Source organism: Hermetia illucens, chromosome 4 (assembly GCF_905115235.1).
Source record: "Hermetia illucens chromosome 4, iHerIll2.2.curated.20191125, whole genome shotgun sequence".
NCBI lineage: Eukaryota > Metazoa > Arthropoda > Insecta > Diptera > Stratiomyidae > Hermetia > Hermetia illucens.
This window is the reverse complement of record NC_051852.1, coordinates 128,635,918-128,651,736: the sequence shown is the minus strand read 5'-3', so window position 1 is coordinate 128,651,736 and position 15,819 is coordinate 128,635,918. Positions and strand designations below refer to the sequence as shown.

Below are 15,819 nucleotides of genomic sequence, written 5' to 3'. Positions count from 1 at the left end.
GTGCGGTTGACGGTGCGGGGCCGGCAAGTTCAACACGCTATAGTGCCCTTGCTCTGAAAAAAGTTCAGTCAGAATCGCTAGTCCTGAGCAGGTGGACACGAACCAAGTGCAAGTGCAATCGACCGTCCTAACTATTGCAGCAGTGGTGAAATGTATACGGTCGGCAACGTTTCTCCAGAGGAACGTCAGCAAAAGCGTCAAAAACGGGCTGATGGAACTGGAGAAACTATAGGATCACATCTCCTTCTACAGGCGAACGTGGAAAGCAGCGAAAGACGATTAGAAAGCAGAGACAGTCGCACTCCTCGCACGCTGCTTGCGCCAAACGGACTGAAGATAGCCCACTGCAAAGCGAATTGGGGAAAAAGTGGAAAAAGGACAACGTGCCTGAAGGAGACTTTATCAAAGTAGAATCCAGTGCCCAAAAAAAGAAGGCGAAGAAGGATAAAAGGAAACAACACATGACCAACTTGGAAGGGACCGGAGAGAAGGACATCATGTCGGAGATGCGGCCAGGTAGGTCACCAAACAAAGACTTGCAATGAAAGCGAAAGTTGATTTCATTCCCATAAAAAAAAACAAAAACAAGGAGGAGTGGCGTGAGGGCGCTTTCTTGATGAACACAGACATAGATACGAAGCCGTTTTGCTGTGCCCGTCACACTTCGAACTTTACTTTCCGTGGCACTAAGTGTTGTCCTGGAGCATACCAGATCAGTTCGTGTGGCACACGGCCAAATGTTTTTTCCAGATCCAGATATGCAATGTAAAGATTGCGATGCTACTGACTCCATGAATAACCGCGCAGAGTGAATTTCGGTAGAAGAATCGCAGTTCTTGACAAATCCGGCTTGATTCACGGTTAGTTTAATGACTTCGTGAATACGGTTGTTAAGAACGCGTTCAAAAATCTTTATGGTGCAGAAAAGTAGCCGAATTGAACGGTAATTTGAACATTCTGCTGGACTACCTTACTTTCTTGCCAGGTGTTCTAACTTGCCGATTAAAGAATTCACTGAGCCACAGTTTTGGGTCCTAGCTCTTCGCTTTCTAGAGTTGAGATGCCATGTGGTCGGGCGCTGTTGCTTTTCCCGATTTCATTCGTTTTAGCGTTTCTTCGATTTCAGTTGCGCTGACATGAAGGTCCAAGGATCTCTGTCCGCGATGTAGGCATAATCACAACTACCATGAAACTCCCACAAGGAAGCAATCGCAAATAACCGGGCCGAGCGTACATCCTACAGGAATTCTCTTGGAGCATATGCTTTCAGAGGGCTATCCCGGTTCCCAAGGTATCAGATAACCTCCGGTGAGTCTTCGCGGCACGAGTCACTTCAGATGAGTCCAGTTACAGACTGGGGTCTGATTGCCCTACTCGAGTACGTGGGGATGGAACTCCCCAACAAATTGACTGGAATTAGCTCGGAGCGAAAAACGGCAACGAAACCTTTCCACCAGTCAACTACCGCACTGCGTTCAGTTAAGCCCTTGGGTGTTTAACGTAGGTACCTTGAGCATAACCACAATCCCCATGAAACTCTCACTAGGGGGCCTACCGCAAATAACCGAGCTGTACTCACATACAACGGGAGTTCACCCGAAGTATGAGAGTCGAGGAGCTATCCCAGTTCCCATGGTACCAGTATATCCCTGGTAAGGTTTCGTGACCAATTTGCCACTTCAGATGAGTCCCCGTGCAGACGCGGGTCTGATCGCCTTAATTAGGCCCTTGGAGCATTCGCCTACTGCATCACGGCCGGCAAACCCAAGTGAGTACAGCGTCTCCCGGTGCCACCACTATGGAGGTTCTCCTCGGCCACTTGGTTTTGGTTTGGCCGACAGGGTTGCCGCCCCGTCTTCCTCACCGCCACCTCTGAGTACCCGCGCTGCGTACAATACAACACGCATCGAAGTGCGCCACTGGCGTCTAAATTGCGGATGCCACAGTACGTCGAACAGACACAGAGGGTATGGGACCAGCCCTCTGAGTCTGCCCCACACATCCCCCTCGAGAAGAGAAACCCATTCAACCTACCATGCCCCGTCAAGAGGAAGCCCACCTCAAGCCCGAAGTCCGCGACAGAACTTTCTCTGGCAGACACATTTTGGACGTACCCATACGTGTCCCGACCTTTCCCATCTTCGTTCCATCTAAGCTGGCCCTTAGACGTTACACTCTCATCTAGCAAGCTTGTGATTTTTTCCTAGATCCTCCACCTGAACTGCACTTATTAAATCCGTTTGCAGCAAAGGTACACCCCTCCTGATCCTGTAGGCCGCGGCACGCCGGACTACCTCCAGATTAAGAGGAGGAACACCCAACAAGACCTACATGACGTCGGTCGAAACCGTACGACATACAGGAAGACATGCTAACAATTCGCTGACAATCGTAGAACAGTTTCATACCCTGCGCTGTCATCGCAAAGTCATACAACATAGGGGACCCGTACGTGGAACATGCAGGGAGGAGTCGCTTTCTGGGTTGTATTCTAATAAATTTGCCAATGGGCGAGCGTTTTATCGTCGAAAAACTTGTTATAGAGGCTTTTTTTTTCACGGACCTTCATTTCAACATCGTCATTCCAAAGAATTATAAGTTGCCTAATCGTTTCTACAGCGGTAGTTCTTGCATTGTTTCAGTGGGTTCTGGCGTCCATAAGCCACTATATGGTTGCCACTTACCCAATGGCCCGCAAGTATAGCGTGTCAGCCACACCAACGCACTATCACTCGCGGTAGCTTCTCGATTGTTCTGCGCCAAGTGCTTTTGAGACGGTCCATCCGTCGGCAATTCTGGGAGGGTGGATTTCACTGCATCGTATAACCAGCAATGCAATTGCAATTGGTGTAGACGAAGGTTTGGAGTTGGATCTTCTCTTTCTTAAGCCTTTGAACCGTTCGCACGCGGGGTCAGCTCCTCGTGATCGGTTTCGCCGTTTGGTTCTATCAAAAGTCTGATGTGGATGCTATCGCGAACTTTTCAAATCCCTATCCAGCGTATCAAGCTACCGTTGTTTCGACCGATCTTTTGATCGTTTACTATCGACTTCGATGTTCAGACCGGAATTATCGTTAGCGCGAATTACGTGACCATACCATCGAAGACGCCACTTTCGTATTTTTTCCACGATCGGTGCAACGCCATATCGATCGCCGTGGAAGTTGCAGAAATCCACAAACCCGCAAATTGTCGAGCACCCAACAACATGACGTATATGGTTGGACAGGGCGGTCTTAATAAAGGTGTGATCACTCGCTGCTACATTCAAATATGTAACAATCTGATGCGCCTGGAGCTTTCAAAAGTGAAAACATTTGATGAGGCTGTCAAGCAAAAAAGTCGTGGTTGGCGAACGTTCCAGATGAATTTCCCTTCCCTACGTGTAGCACGGTGGTAAGATGTGCGCTCGGAAATCTTGGTGTACAAACATAGATGAAACTGAGTGTTCCACCATGAGGCGGAGTTACCTCATCCAGGTTCACGTCTCCAAGTCGGACAGTAAATGCTTGCACATAGCCACCTCCGAAGTCCCTGTGATTAAGACACACGTATTCCACTTATTAGTGAGGATTCCAACATGGACGCAATCAAGACGTGTATCATTTATAGCAACGGCTGCCGACCCCCTAGCAGTAAACACAAACATGTCCGCAGGGTAGCGTCTGATGCCACCATCGTGGACCTTGTACCATGTTTATGCGCATATCAGCCGAGATCATACATCATAGTAGTTGCACCGGCGCAATTCAACTGTAACAATGTGAATGGCATGGCGGCCATTAAGGTGATATAATGCGAAACATTGGTTGTAGCAGATGTCAAGCAGAAGTTCCTGGCAGGCAAAGTTTCGACAGTAATCCTCACCGTTCCAGGATGAAGTCATAAAGCCATTCTTTGAGGGGCAAGGACATACTTTATTTTCCGTATCGCTTACAACACTTGGGGAGTATGTCGTGCTTGTAGTTAAACCACGCCCCATGTAATATCAATGTCGACCACCGCAAGTGAATCTTCTAAACGGTATATCGTCGGCGAGATGGTTTCCGGGTATCTGCTGCGTTAACTCGTCTGTACTAATGTACGCAGCATGTACGATGCCTGAAGATCCCAAGTTGCGGGTGACTGCGTCCTCCAGCGCCTCTGCTCATAGAACTTAGCATTCCTTATAATTTTCTCTGTTGTCATCTCCGAGGGCACACAAACTTCAGCGGGTTTAGGGTGTGAACAAACCTCCTGCTTTGGTGAAACATTGCCACCTCCTTTGATGAGGCTTCTTTGTTCCTTTCGTTATCCACCACTGACTATGGTCCGGCTGGTTTTAGCGGCTCTGGCAGGCCCTAGCACCAAACGTTATTTGTTTTTAGTTGGAGCAGAACATTGATCCTGGCTTGAGAAGCTACCATTTGTACCTTCCTTTATGAATTCCGTGTGGTGTAAAAATATGGAAAACCAGTCACTTTTTAAGGTTTTGTGTAAAACAAAACCTTTTTAAAATTCATTCACTGTCTGTCTGACTGTCACAATTACTTTTCTCCAAAATTGCTAAGCCGATCTAAACGAAATTTGTGAGTGGCATAAATTTACGCGGAGTTTAAAGAGGGGCTCTCCATACGCGCCAAGGAGGGATGTACATAGTTTTCCACCGGGTGTAGTCACAAGGGGTATCAAATGAAATGTCTCGATTAGTACTTTCCGAAACTGATATTAGTTTTGACTGAAATGTAAAGTGCCCGACTAAGGAGTCAAAATGTGCACACTTGAAGTGAGACAGCACTTGGTTTCGAAAACAAAACTGAAAAATCCCGCTTAAGTTCCTCCTAGGAGTACACCAGCATAGAGGACAGTATAGCGCATATGTCTGCCAAGTTTCAGGAAATCCTAATGACAGGAGTGCTTTCCAGATCAAATTGTTTGTTTTTATGCTTGAAGCATCTAGCTTCCGGTTTCCCAACTTGTTTGATATTTGGTAGAAACGTCTACAGTACTGTAAAGAATAAGACTGTCGTTTCCGGTATAACCCCTTATTTGAAATGACTAGTTGTAATGGACATCGAGGCGAAAGGACACCATGGTAAATGATAAAGCCGTTAGAAGACCTCGGAGGATGCCAGAAGAAAGGTTACAGAGGGGGGGGGGGGTTACAGGGAAGGCTTGGAGCCAGTCCTAGGCTTAAAAGGCCGACCACGCAAGAAAACTACCCTTTCACGGAGTCGAGATTGAGTTTGAGACCTGGGAGCGACAGTTTCCGGCAAAACATACGTCAGTCATCTGGTAGAGGTGGGGGACGATAGAATTAGAAAGTGTCAGTGAAGGTATTCCACCCTCGGGTAAGGCGTTCTTCTTACGATTTTCCACTCAATTCATAAGAACCGGAATGCATGCTTTCCCTTAAAAGTCGCGATTCGCTATCAGGTGAAAACCGATACCATCACGGAACATACAATTTATTATTCAAATACTCATATCAAAGATAAAATTTAGGCAAATTCTAAAAATCAGACAAATATCTAGTTAATAATTCTTTTTCTTTTTGTACTATAAAATCAAGTTCAGCGGCATCAAATTGACGTCTTTTTTCTGAACGCCTCTTTTTCAGTGGAACAACTTCAGACTTATGCTTTTTACAGTCAACGCTTTTTGCAGTCCTGGAGGTTTCAAAAAGAGCTGAAAGTACTCATGTTATTAATCTCATTGTAATATCAAAGTAAGCCTCACGTTTACCTTCCATTTCCTCAAGTGATTTCTTGGAAAGATTTCCCCGCCGCGCTTGCTTGCAGATTTCGGCGATCATGTCTTTGGCAATGGAGTATTGTCTACGTTCCATTTGGAGGAGTTTCCTCTCCAAATGGTCCGTAAAGTGTTCAATTTGGATCGTAGTGGAACTTGAGTAGGATGTGTGTCCAGAAAGGGAGTCATCTGTGTTGGGTTCGAGTTTATTTGCGGAAGGTTCAGATGGGGTGCTAACGCTTTTTGGAGGTTCTATATTTTTTTTCAACGAATTTTGTGGACCAACTGTTATATCTTTCGAATGTCGCTTGGAAAGTTTGCGGGTTACTTCAGCATCGGGTGAAATCCTTTGAGAATCAGGTCGTGTAGAGGTCGCAACGTTTTTGAAGGTCTTGAGTCGGGATTTGACAGTGCTCTGTGTATGGGATGACTTGTAAGATTTTCGCAGACTTAGTGACGCTTGACAAAATTTTGATTTTCTTCTGGGCCTTTTCTTTTTAGGAATAGATTTGGTTGTTTGGCAGGATTTGGCAGACCCCATGTCGCCTTCTGATTTCCGAGATTCTTTTAAATGTTTTTTACTATGTCTGACAATATTTTCGCCTAGATGCAAGGCTTTTTGGCGCTCATTACCGTCACCTTGTTGTACTTCATTAGTCTTCTGAGAAGATTGAAGAATGGTATCATTACAATTACAAAGAAAAGCAAACTAAACGAACAATTGGAACATTGAAAGTGCATCTCCATGAAAAAAAGCCAAACCTGTTTTCCAAGGGTCCTCATTTCCAATTCGAAAAGTTCATTCAAAAGCAATCTGTATTCATCAACAAGTGACTTACTTGTCTGTTAACACATTATAAGTTTTTGATTAAAGCGGTTGAGTATAATTGGAATAACGACTTGGTAGCTACCTTATTTATGATATCTTCATTACATACAGCTTCATTCATTTTTATGTTTTTCTGAAAAGAGGGATGGATACGTGGATAGCCAATTACACTTCCATATCTAAAAGTTGAATGTTTGTAGAGGGTAATAAGTGATGGAATTGATTCGTAAAAGTGTAACACAGTCCTTACCCTTGCAGATTCATCATTCGGACTCTGGATCGACTTGGTACTACCTATAAACGTATGTATGTGACAGTCGAAAAAACTAAAGTAAAGCATCTTTTTCTTCCGACTTTCTTAGCTATTTTCCCGGAGTAGAGAATCATACACTACGGATTTAAATCGAATGCTGTCCATACAGCAAGTAAATACATCAACTTTGATCTCCTGTAAATTTCCCTGATTCCCAAATGATCATCATGGCATTCGATCTAGGCCTGCCTTAGTGAGGAACTCTAGATATTGCGGTTTTGCGTCGAGGTCTAAAAATTCGATCTACCTAAAAGCTCCATCTGAAGCAGGGCCTGTCACCTTGTCTTTATTTTTTTATCAACTTTAATAGATTTTTTCAAAAATATTAATTTGAACGAACTGTCTAAAATGAGCAGAAAAAGCCCACTTTTTGCTTTTTTTAGAGGTGTACTGCTACTTGAGGACTCTGTTCTGTTTTTGAGTCATCGTCCCAGTTTTTCTTCGTTTCAAGATAGGGATCCCAGGATTTGACAGTTATGTAGTTTACAGCGAAAACTCTTTTGTCTCACTTTAACCCACCACACTATGGATGCATAGGCAAACATCATCATCATCAACGACGCAACAACCGGTATCCGGTCTAGTCCTGTTTTAATAAGGAACTCCATACACTCCGGTTTGGCACCGAGGTCAACCAATTCGATATCTCTAAAAGCTGTCTGGCGTCCTGACCTATGCCATCGCTCCATCTCAAGCAGCGTCTGCTTCCTCTTCTTTTTCTACCATAGATATTGCGCTTATAGACTTTCTGGGCTGGATCATCCTCATCCATACGGATTAAGTGACCCGCCCACCGCAACCTGTTGAGTCGGATTTGATCCACAATGAGACGGTCGTGGAACATTGGTTTAATGATAGCACATTACTACCTGAGGCCTAGGACCCCGTGCCAGAGTCAGAGCTTGTTTCATCTTTTCCTCTACATGTTCCAAAGAACCTTGTTGTCTAGAATAAATCCCAGATATCATCACTTCTTGGGAGAGTTGAAATGCTGTATCCCTCATCTCTGAAAGGCAAAGAAAGTTTCCTCTTTTTTGTGAATAATACCGTTGTGGTTTTATTTGGAATTGCCGAAAGTCCATGCTTGAGCCACCAATCGTCAATCAAATCAACAGCGCGGTGTATATTTTTAGCTTGCTAGTTTCATCGATACGATACTCTCCGACTTCTCGCGAAAGTGACGTGCAACCAGTCTCTCTAAAGCTGATTTGCTTGAAGTTCTTGGATTTGAATAGTCTTGTCCAGGTTTAGGTATGAAGACTACCTTAACCTTCTGCCAAGAGGTAGGCGGCATGTACACCGAGCAAGAGACCCTCGGAAAATATTATATTTCTTAGGTCGGTCTAAGTGCCCAATGCCCTCCTGCAATTCATACTAGGTATATCAGCTCTCGTTTTTTAATTCGTAACAACCGCTTTCGTGGTGTACCAATTACGCTGGTAAAACTTTCGAGTTGAAAGGTTTGTAGAAACCGCCAATTCGCTCCCTCATACTTCTATCACCTGTTCTTCCGTGCGGTGTACTTCCAAGAGAGTCTTTATAAACTTAACTCTGGAGTTCGTGAAAGTTCTATCCGGTTTTCTAAGAGTCCAACTTGGCCGCCTCATGCTTTTTAAGGACTCTGCATATTCTGGTGGTCTCCAATTTTCTTTTCAATTCCTCACAGTACGCTCTAAAGGAGTTTCGTTGCCAACGTTTTGCGACGTTCTTATATTCACGCTGTGAGTTTCTGAAGTTTAACCAGTCTTTATTTATATTGTTTTTACAAGCATGATTTAGAAGTCATCTGGTTGAATTCCTGAATCTTTGCTATTCACGGTTCCTCCATGAAACCGTTTTATCGCTTTGGCCTCGAGAAATAGGACAAGCCTTTTCGAAGCACTGTAAAAGTGTGCAACTCGGAGTTTCCAATTCCGTCCTTAGTGGTCTAGGGAGCTGCATTTTGTTGCCAAGAAGTTTATTAATTTTTGTCCAGTTAATTTTCCTGGGATTCTTCTTTCTTTCTTCTTCTTGTTTCTTGTTCGCCTGCAATAGTTAGACTAAAATCTAAGTAACAATGATCTGAGAATGAAACTGCATCTAGCACTCGCCAGCCTCTGATCAACTATAAAACCTTTGTAATGCATATTGTTAGGTCAATTACTTCACTTCTTCTTGGCCCCACGAACGCACCCTACGTTTGCGGTCATTAGACCAGCTGAACTGGTTAAATCAAACAGCTCCTCTCCTAGCATTGCATTTGCTACTTCCCTAACAAATATGCTGAGTGTTCGCATCGCAATCTATTAAGGGTTCAAGGCCATTTGATTCTACTTTTGCTACCAGATCCCTTAGTTCTTGTGTCAGTGGCAAAGAATCCTACGCTATGATAAGCAGATAAGCAGAGGGAACTATGAGATTTCGTCTCTTGCCATTAACCTGGTATTGTAAGTTGACCGTAACTAGGTCCTGGTACAAAATTTCTTTAGCATGGTTGCCTGCTGTCAACTTTGATATCAGAATGCTGGCTCTTTGTTTCCATGATCTTTCATCGAAGAAGATGTCCGTTATTGATTCAAATACACAGATTTTGTTGTAACGAACCCATGGCTCTTGTACCAGAAATATATAAGGACAGTCCTGCAAATTAGCCAGCGTTGCTGCCAGTAGATAGGAAAAGGTTTTGACACACCGCAGATTAATGTGACTACTTTGGTAGACATAAGTGTTGGTAGACATAAGTGTAGTCTAATGTAGAAACCGCTGCTAACAGAAGAGTCTGTTGCATCCACTCCGGATCTAACGAGGGTTACTAGCTTATTCACATTTTCGCCGAAAGTTCTGCTTTTTTGCGTCCGACTTCTCTGGATATCGCCACACTTGTTCGTGTAGCAACACTCATGTCCTCATTTTTAAGAAACTTCGCTTTTTACGCAGTGCCTTCCTCATCGTCCGCTGGGAGCCTTCCCAATTTCGCGGTGTTTAGGCTGCATGGATCTATTTCCACAAACCGGTGCGACAAGGTGGTGAGAGGACAATCAGGTTATTCAGGAAGGAAAGCAAGTACCCCAAATGGAATATGGAACAAGTTGGGAAACCGGAAGCTAGACGCTTCAGGTATGAAAGGTTTAGTGTATTTCTTTTATAAAGAGATTTGAGTGTGCATTTGTCCCATTAGCATGTAGCACTAAAATGTCCATAAATTATGTGAAAATTTACACTTTCAAGTGATATTGACATTCTTAGTCTTGAATTTGCGGAGAAACGACAGCTTTGACCTAGTATAACTTTGTTAGTAATAGTAGTAAATTTTGTGATTCTAGGGTGAACTTAAGGGGGGTTTTCCTGTCAATTACTAAAAATTATAGTAATGTACTATTATTAACTTTATTTGGTATCGGTATGGAGGGTATTTCGGAGCCTAGGCACCATATAGTGGCAACCTCCTGATTTTTTTTTGATTTTTTGGTTGGGTAGTTTCTGAGAATGGGTTCGTTAAAAAAATTATCACTTTCAACCGCCCGCACTCATCACCTTTTCAACAAATGCCAAAACTAAGGCCGGCTTCGAAAAGTACTAATCGAGACCTTTAATTTGATACCCCACATGACTATATTTGATGAAAAAAAAATTTATATCCTCCTTTTGCATGTACGGGGACCCCTTTAAATTCGACGTAAAAGGATGTAACTCACCATATGCGAGAGCGTTGACAGTTCCCCCTTTCTACCAAATTTGGTGCCAATCGCTAAAACCGTCTCCGAGAAAAATGCGTGTGACGGACAGACAGACAGACCGATAGACAGACAGACCGACAGACAGACAGACAGTAAACCGATTTTAATAAGGTTTTGTGTTTACACAAAACCTTAAAAAGAAGGGTAGTCTGCAGAATGTTCAAATTACCGCCCGATCCGATTGTTGTTCCATACCATGAAGATTTTTTTACGCATTCCTGACAATCGTATTCGCGATATCGTCCAAATAAAATAAAATTGTGTAACTACGGACGTAATACACTCTGCGCGGTTACTCATGTGGTTCTTGGATCGCTTCGATCCCTCACATGTCATTTATAATTCACGTGCCTATGGAAGTGCCTGGGTCCGCACCGCATCCTGAAAATCACCATACAAACATGGGGATTCGCGCTAACCTAACTGACTCAACAACACGCGACCTAAAACTTAAAAATAAAAAAACCAAGGCTCGACCGTGCGTGGAGCCGTAAATCTTCGGACCTGAGTGCCGCGTTCGAGGGGGCAGCTCCACGACGAATCACAGCCTCAATCATTATTTCTTCTGCCTCTTCAGTGAGCGATTTACTTGCCTGCGGGGACTACACAGCAGTGTAGTTATGTCGAATGCCATACTGGCTAAAAAGGTAGTTGAAAGCCGCAGATTTTTACCCCGTTATCAAATGTTATCGATTCAGGGATTCGAAACACCTGAAGTTCGCAGTAAACCGTTTACCTGGTTCCACGAATGAAAACTTCGAGAATCGAGAATCGACCCATGTATGTGTTATTCCCATTTCTCCCTAAAGCATCCTCCATTGGTAAATACATACAAGATAGAGAATCCAGAACCACATATTGTGATCCCTTCGTGGGTTTGATGATGAACGAGAGTCCTTGAAGATTCAATGTCAATCTGGCCAGTCTACCGTGAAGAATGACTGGTTCATCAGGCATTTAAGCGAAGCGTGCTCAACCACCACTTCCAACGTTGTGCCTTCAATATATGCTCTGAATTTGCACACTGTCTCCACCGCTGCCAGATATTTCTGTGCAGTTTCGCTGAAACTGAGTAAGCTTCTTTGACATATACGCTATCGGAACTTCATCTTCCTCCTCTGTCTTCTGTATTAGCGCCGTTTCTATGCCATGTTGACTTGCGTCATAATGTATGGCGAAAGATTTGGTGAAGTGCGGGTTGTGCGAGGCCTGAGCCGAAAAGAGTCTCGTTTTCAGAGCGTCGAAAGCCGTAACGGCTTCCTCAGTCCAGCAAAACTGACGCTTCTTCTGAAGCATGTCTGTCAACGGTGCAGTCAGCGAAGCGTAATTTCGCACAAATCGCTGATACCACCCACACATTCCAAGTAACCAAGTAGTTGTTTAACGGTTTTTGGTCACGGAAAATAGTTGATAGCGCACACTCTGTACAAATTGCCCCATTCACGATGATGTGCCCCAAGTATCAAGCCTCCTTCATAACAAATTTTCTATCCGGGATGTTCAATGTCAGGCCCGCCCGTCTCATACAGAGAGCCAATTTCCTCAAGAGCAGAAAGTGCTGGCCAAAGGTCTCTACGATGAGCAGTCATAAGTCATCTAAGTATACAAAAACTTGATGTTGCGAGTGAATTGGGATGACTCTGTCCATCAGTCGTTGCATGGTTTGGGGTCGCATTGCAGGGCCCAAACGGCATGGTCACGAACCGATAGAGTGGTCGCCCTGGAACTGTCAAGGCAGTCTTCTCCTTGGATGCCTCATTCAGCGGAATTTGCCAGAACGCATGTTTCAGATCTAGACTTATGATGAATCTATCCTTCGGAAGACGATTGAAAATCCCCTGAATGAGAGGTAAAGGATAAGCGTCCCTCACGGTTACACTGTTTATTTTACGTATATCACGGCAAAGCCGCACTTTTCCAGGTTCCACTCCAACAATGGCTGGCGAAGACCAGGCGCTTTGTGATTTTTCAAGGACTCCCAAGCCAGCATCCGGTCATTGTATTCATAGAGAAGCTTCTTGATGGCGGGAGAGAATGAAAAGGGTCTGTTTTCGATGCGTTTATTATTCCCGACGTTGCAAGTTTGTACGTTTTTACGTCCTAAGCCCTCCGACTAGAAAGACGGAAAACTGCCAATGGCAGCATCGAGCCTTGCTTGCTGCTGTGTCGTCAACTGGTGTTAATTAACACTCTCGATGGAACATATGGAAGGTACAAATAAAACCTGTATGAGTTCGAACTTGCGCACAAAATCAGCATCAGGGTATAGATTTTAAGTTAACGACGGGATTATAAGGAACTTCATCAATTCTGTCCGATCACCAAACGTGATGTGATTTGACCCTCTGCCTACTACTGAGTGGTTAGTCCTGTCGGCTGTCCTGAGATCGATGCGTAGTCTTTCCCACTTTTACCGATGGTCGTTAACAATTTTTCAGTCGGAATCCGAAGGCAAACAACCTATGGTGGCTTAAGTATGGATCAGTCCTTGCAAATCCCTCACAATTAGGGGCATCCTTCATAGGCCGGAGGGTGCGAAGTGTGAAGATCTGAGGCAGAACAAATAAAGATTAAGGATGTGATGTGTCGTTGATCTTACCCCTCGATCGCGACATGAGTCCGGAGATTTCCGGCTCCACACGCGCGGTCGAGCCGTGGTTTCTTAAGGTTTTGTGTAATAATAATCGTTGGCGCAACAATCCATGTCCGTGTGTTAGGGCACTTCATTCAAGTCCGTAACGGTACACTACAGTACACTGTAGGAGACGATGGGTCAGCATTGCGTTCGTCCGAGATTATTACCCTGATGATTTGGTGAAAATGTAGGAACAGTGAAAGCTCACATACATAATGAGTTAGATAATGCTACGTCGAATTTAGATATAATAGGGGTTCCATTCATGTAAAAAGGAGGTGTAATTTTGTTTTTCACCAAATATAGTCATGTGGGGTATCAAATGAAATGTCTCGGGTAGTATTTTACGAAGCCGGTCATAGTTTTGACATTTATTGGAAAGGTGTGGAGTGCGGGAGGTTGAAAGTGATCATTCCTTTCACGGACTCATTCTCAGAAATCACTCAACCGAAAAATCTGAAAAAAATCAAGAAACTGTCACTATATGGTGCCTCCGAAATACCCTCCATTCCGATATCTCTTGAAATAAAGTTAATAGTCGTATCTCCTTTTTTTTCAGCCTTTTTCCCGTTCACAAGCGGGGTCGGCCCGTCGTGATCGGAAAGTTAATAGTCGTATTTTACTATAATTTTTAGTTGACTGCAAAACCCCTCTTAAGATCATCCTAAAATCACGAATATTTGCAGCGCCCACCTTCCGGTTTCCCAACTTGTTTGATTTTCATTTTTAGGTTTTAGTTCGCGTGTTGTTTACTTCGTTAGGCTCGCGCAAATACCCATGTTTGTGTGGTTATTTTCAGGATACGGTGCGGACCCATGCATTGGTATAGACACTTGAATTTTGTAAAATGACACGTGAGGGATCGAAGCGCCCCGAGGACCACCGCAAGATTCCCGAGCCTGGCTAGCGCAGAGGTGTGCCAGCACGTGTCGACAGAGTGCTTCGATGAAGCTTCGGTATTTGCCGCCAGATCTCCACGGTATCAATTTAGCCAATTTTCTTTAGGTTTTGGGATAGCCCTTCCCTCTAGGTTGTCGCCGGTCTCTCAGGATGGTATTTTAACTCTCCTAATTCGAAGAAATTATTACACTTGTTATGGACACTGTCACACATGACATCCAACTTCCACCGGGCTATGCATGGCTTTATGCAGATGAATGAATGATCGCCTCATGTAACATCGTCTGAGATTGAGTCTGAGTAAAACTGAATTTATGTCAGCCGATCTTCCTGAAACGGGCATTATGGCTGTCAGTGGCAGTGACCTATCTAGAACTAAGCGATTTAAATATTTCGGATTAATGCTATCAGCCAATGGATATCATTACCGCAACCTATCAACGAACGACCGCAATCTGAAATTTACCGCAGTATTGGTCGCCCTCTCGTTCTCTATGGTTCTGAGTGTAGACCGACTATAAAAGACAATGAACGGCGACTCGCGGTAATGGAGACGAACACATCTGAAATAAGGATGCCTGTGGTCGATATTGGGTTGGACGGATCGTGGAAAAATTGAAAGGACATCTTCTATGGTATGGTCACGTAATTCGCGCTAACGAGAATCCACTCGCTAAGATTGATCTGAAATTCGAAGTCGATGGTAAGCCGAAACATCGGTGTCTTGATACGCTGGATGGGATTTGAAAGCCTCGCGACTGCATCCAAATCTGGCCTTTGATGGAACAGAATGGCGCGGTCGCAGCGAGCCGACCTCGCTTGTGAACGAGACAGGTTAATGAGAGGAAGTAGAATAGACCAGTCTTGAGAAAAAAGGTTGCTTGGGGAGCGAAATGACTTGCAGCAATGGTGTAACTTCCACAGAAAATGTACAATAGGTGAACAGATAAATTCGCCATATTCTTAAAAAGTATATTCCCGGATTAGTGAAAAAACGTCATATTCGAATTAATAGGATAAATAGCAGTTGGATTTCTATTTTATAAGATTTCTATTATATTAATAGATGTATTCGAAAATCAGGAGCCTACTGTAATCATATGATTTTTATCAGTGATGCATACCAGTGCATCTTGCAGTAGAACTTGAGCACTCTTACCCCATTCTGTTTATATTGTTAATGTACATCCATCAGAGGGTAAAGGAATCCACCACTTAAACTATCATATATACACATATGCATACCTGAAAGCTTTCCTCTTGTCGGCGGGGTAGAAGTGAACCAGCTGTGTATTGATTTCGGGTATTTTCCGCAGCTTTCACTCGGTTGGGAAAGGCTCTGGTTCCTTTTCTCGGATCAGTTTTTCTTAAGACTTTGTTACGGGCGGAAACGAGAAAAAATCACAAGACAAATCGAGATTTTCTAGAAGAAAAGGATATACTCCCTAAACCGTTCTTTCTTGAAAGAATCCGGTTAAAAAGCGCATTGTACTCGGGGTCACAATATTACAATTTTATACGGAATTTTTCGCTCGTTAAAGACAAATTTCAATAAATAGGTCGGAGTAAATTTTAAACTAAAAACTTAGGAATACACGAAAATCTCCCGGAAAAAAGCTAAAAAGGTTGCCTAATACGTCGAATATCGAACTTGACGTTCGATATTCTATTTTCCTTGGGTTGCTTCGATTTTGTG

General features: G+C 43.8%; 1 protein-coding gene across 1 annotated transcript; it reads right to left on the bottom strand.

The window, feature by feature from the left end:
* Window positions 1–5,431: 5,431 nt before the first annotated feature.
* LOC119653686 lies at window positions 5,432–15,494 on the bottom strand. The gene is made up of 5 exons (XM_038058547.1): window positions 15,369–15,494; window positions 6,642–6,692; window positions 6,493–6,573; window positions 5,725–6,391; window positions 5,432–5,667 (listed from the first exon to the last, which is right to left on the bottom strand). Exons 2-5 carry the CDS (start codon window positions 6,678–6,680, stop codon window positions 5,492–5,494), a joined length of 963 nt encoding a protein of 320 aa, XP_037914475.1. The 5' UTR covers window positions 6,681–6,692; window positions 15,369–15,494; the 3' UTR covers window positions 5,432–5,491.
* Between the last annotated feature and the right edge of the window lie 325 nt (window positions 15,495–15,819).

What these genes read in the sequence shown, in the direction of transcription:
- LOC119653686 (XM_038058547.1), bottom strand. Translation starts at nt 6,680, where the DNA reads ATGAATGAAGCTGTATGTAATGAAGATATCATAAATAAG. An exon ending in TGAGGACCCTTGGAAAACAG is followed by an intron (nt 6,392 to 6,492) that starts GTTTGGCTTTTT and finishes CAATCTTCTCAG; the next exon opens with AAGACTAATGAAGTACAACA. An exon ending in ATCACTTGAGGAAATGGAAG is followed by an intron (nt 5,668 to 5,724) that starts GTAAACGTGAGG and finishes GAGTACTTTCAG; the next exon opens with CTCTTTTTGAAACCTCCAGG.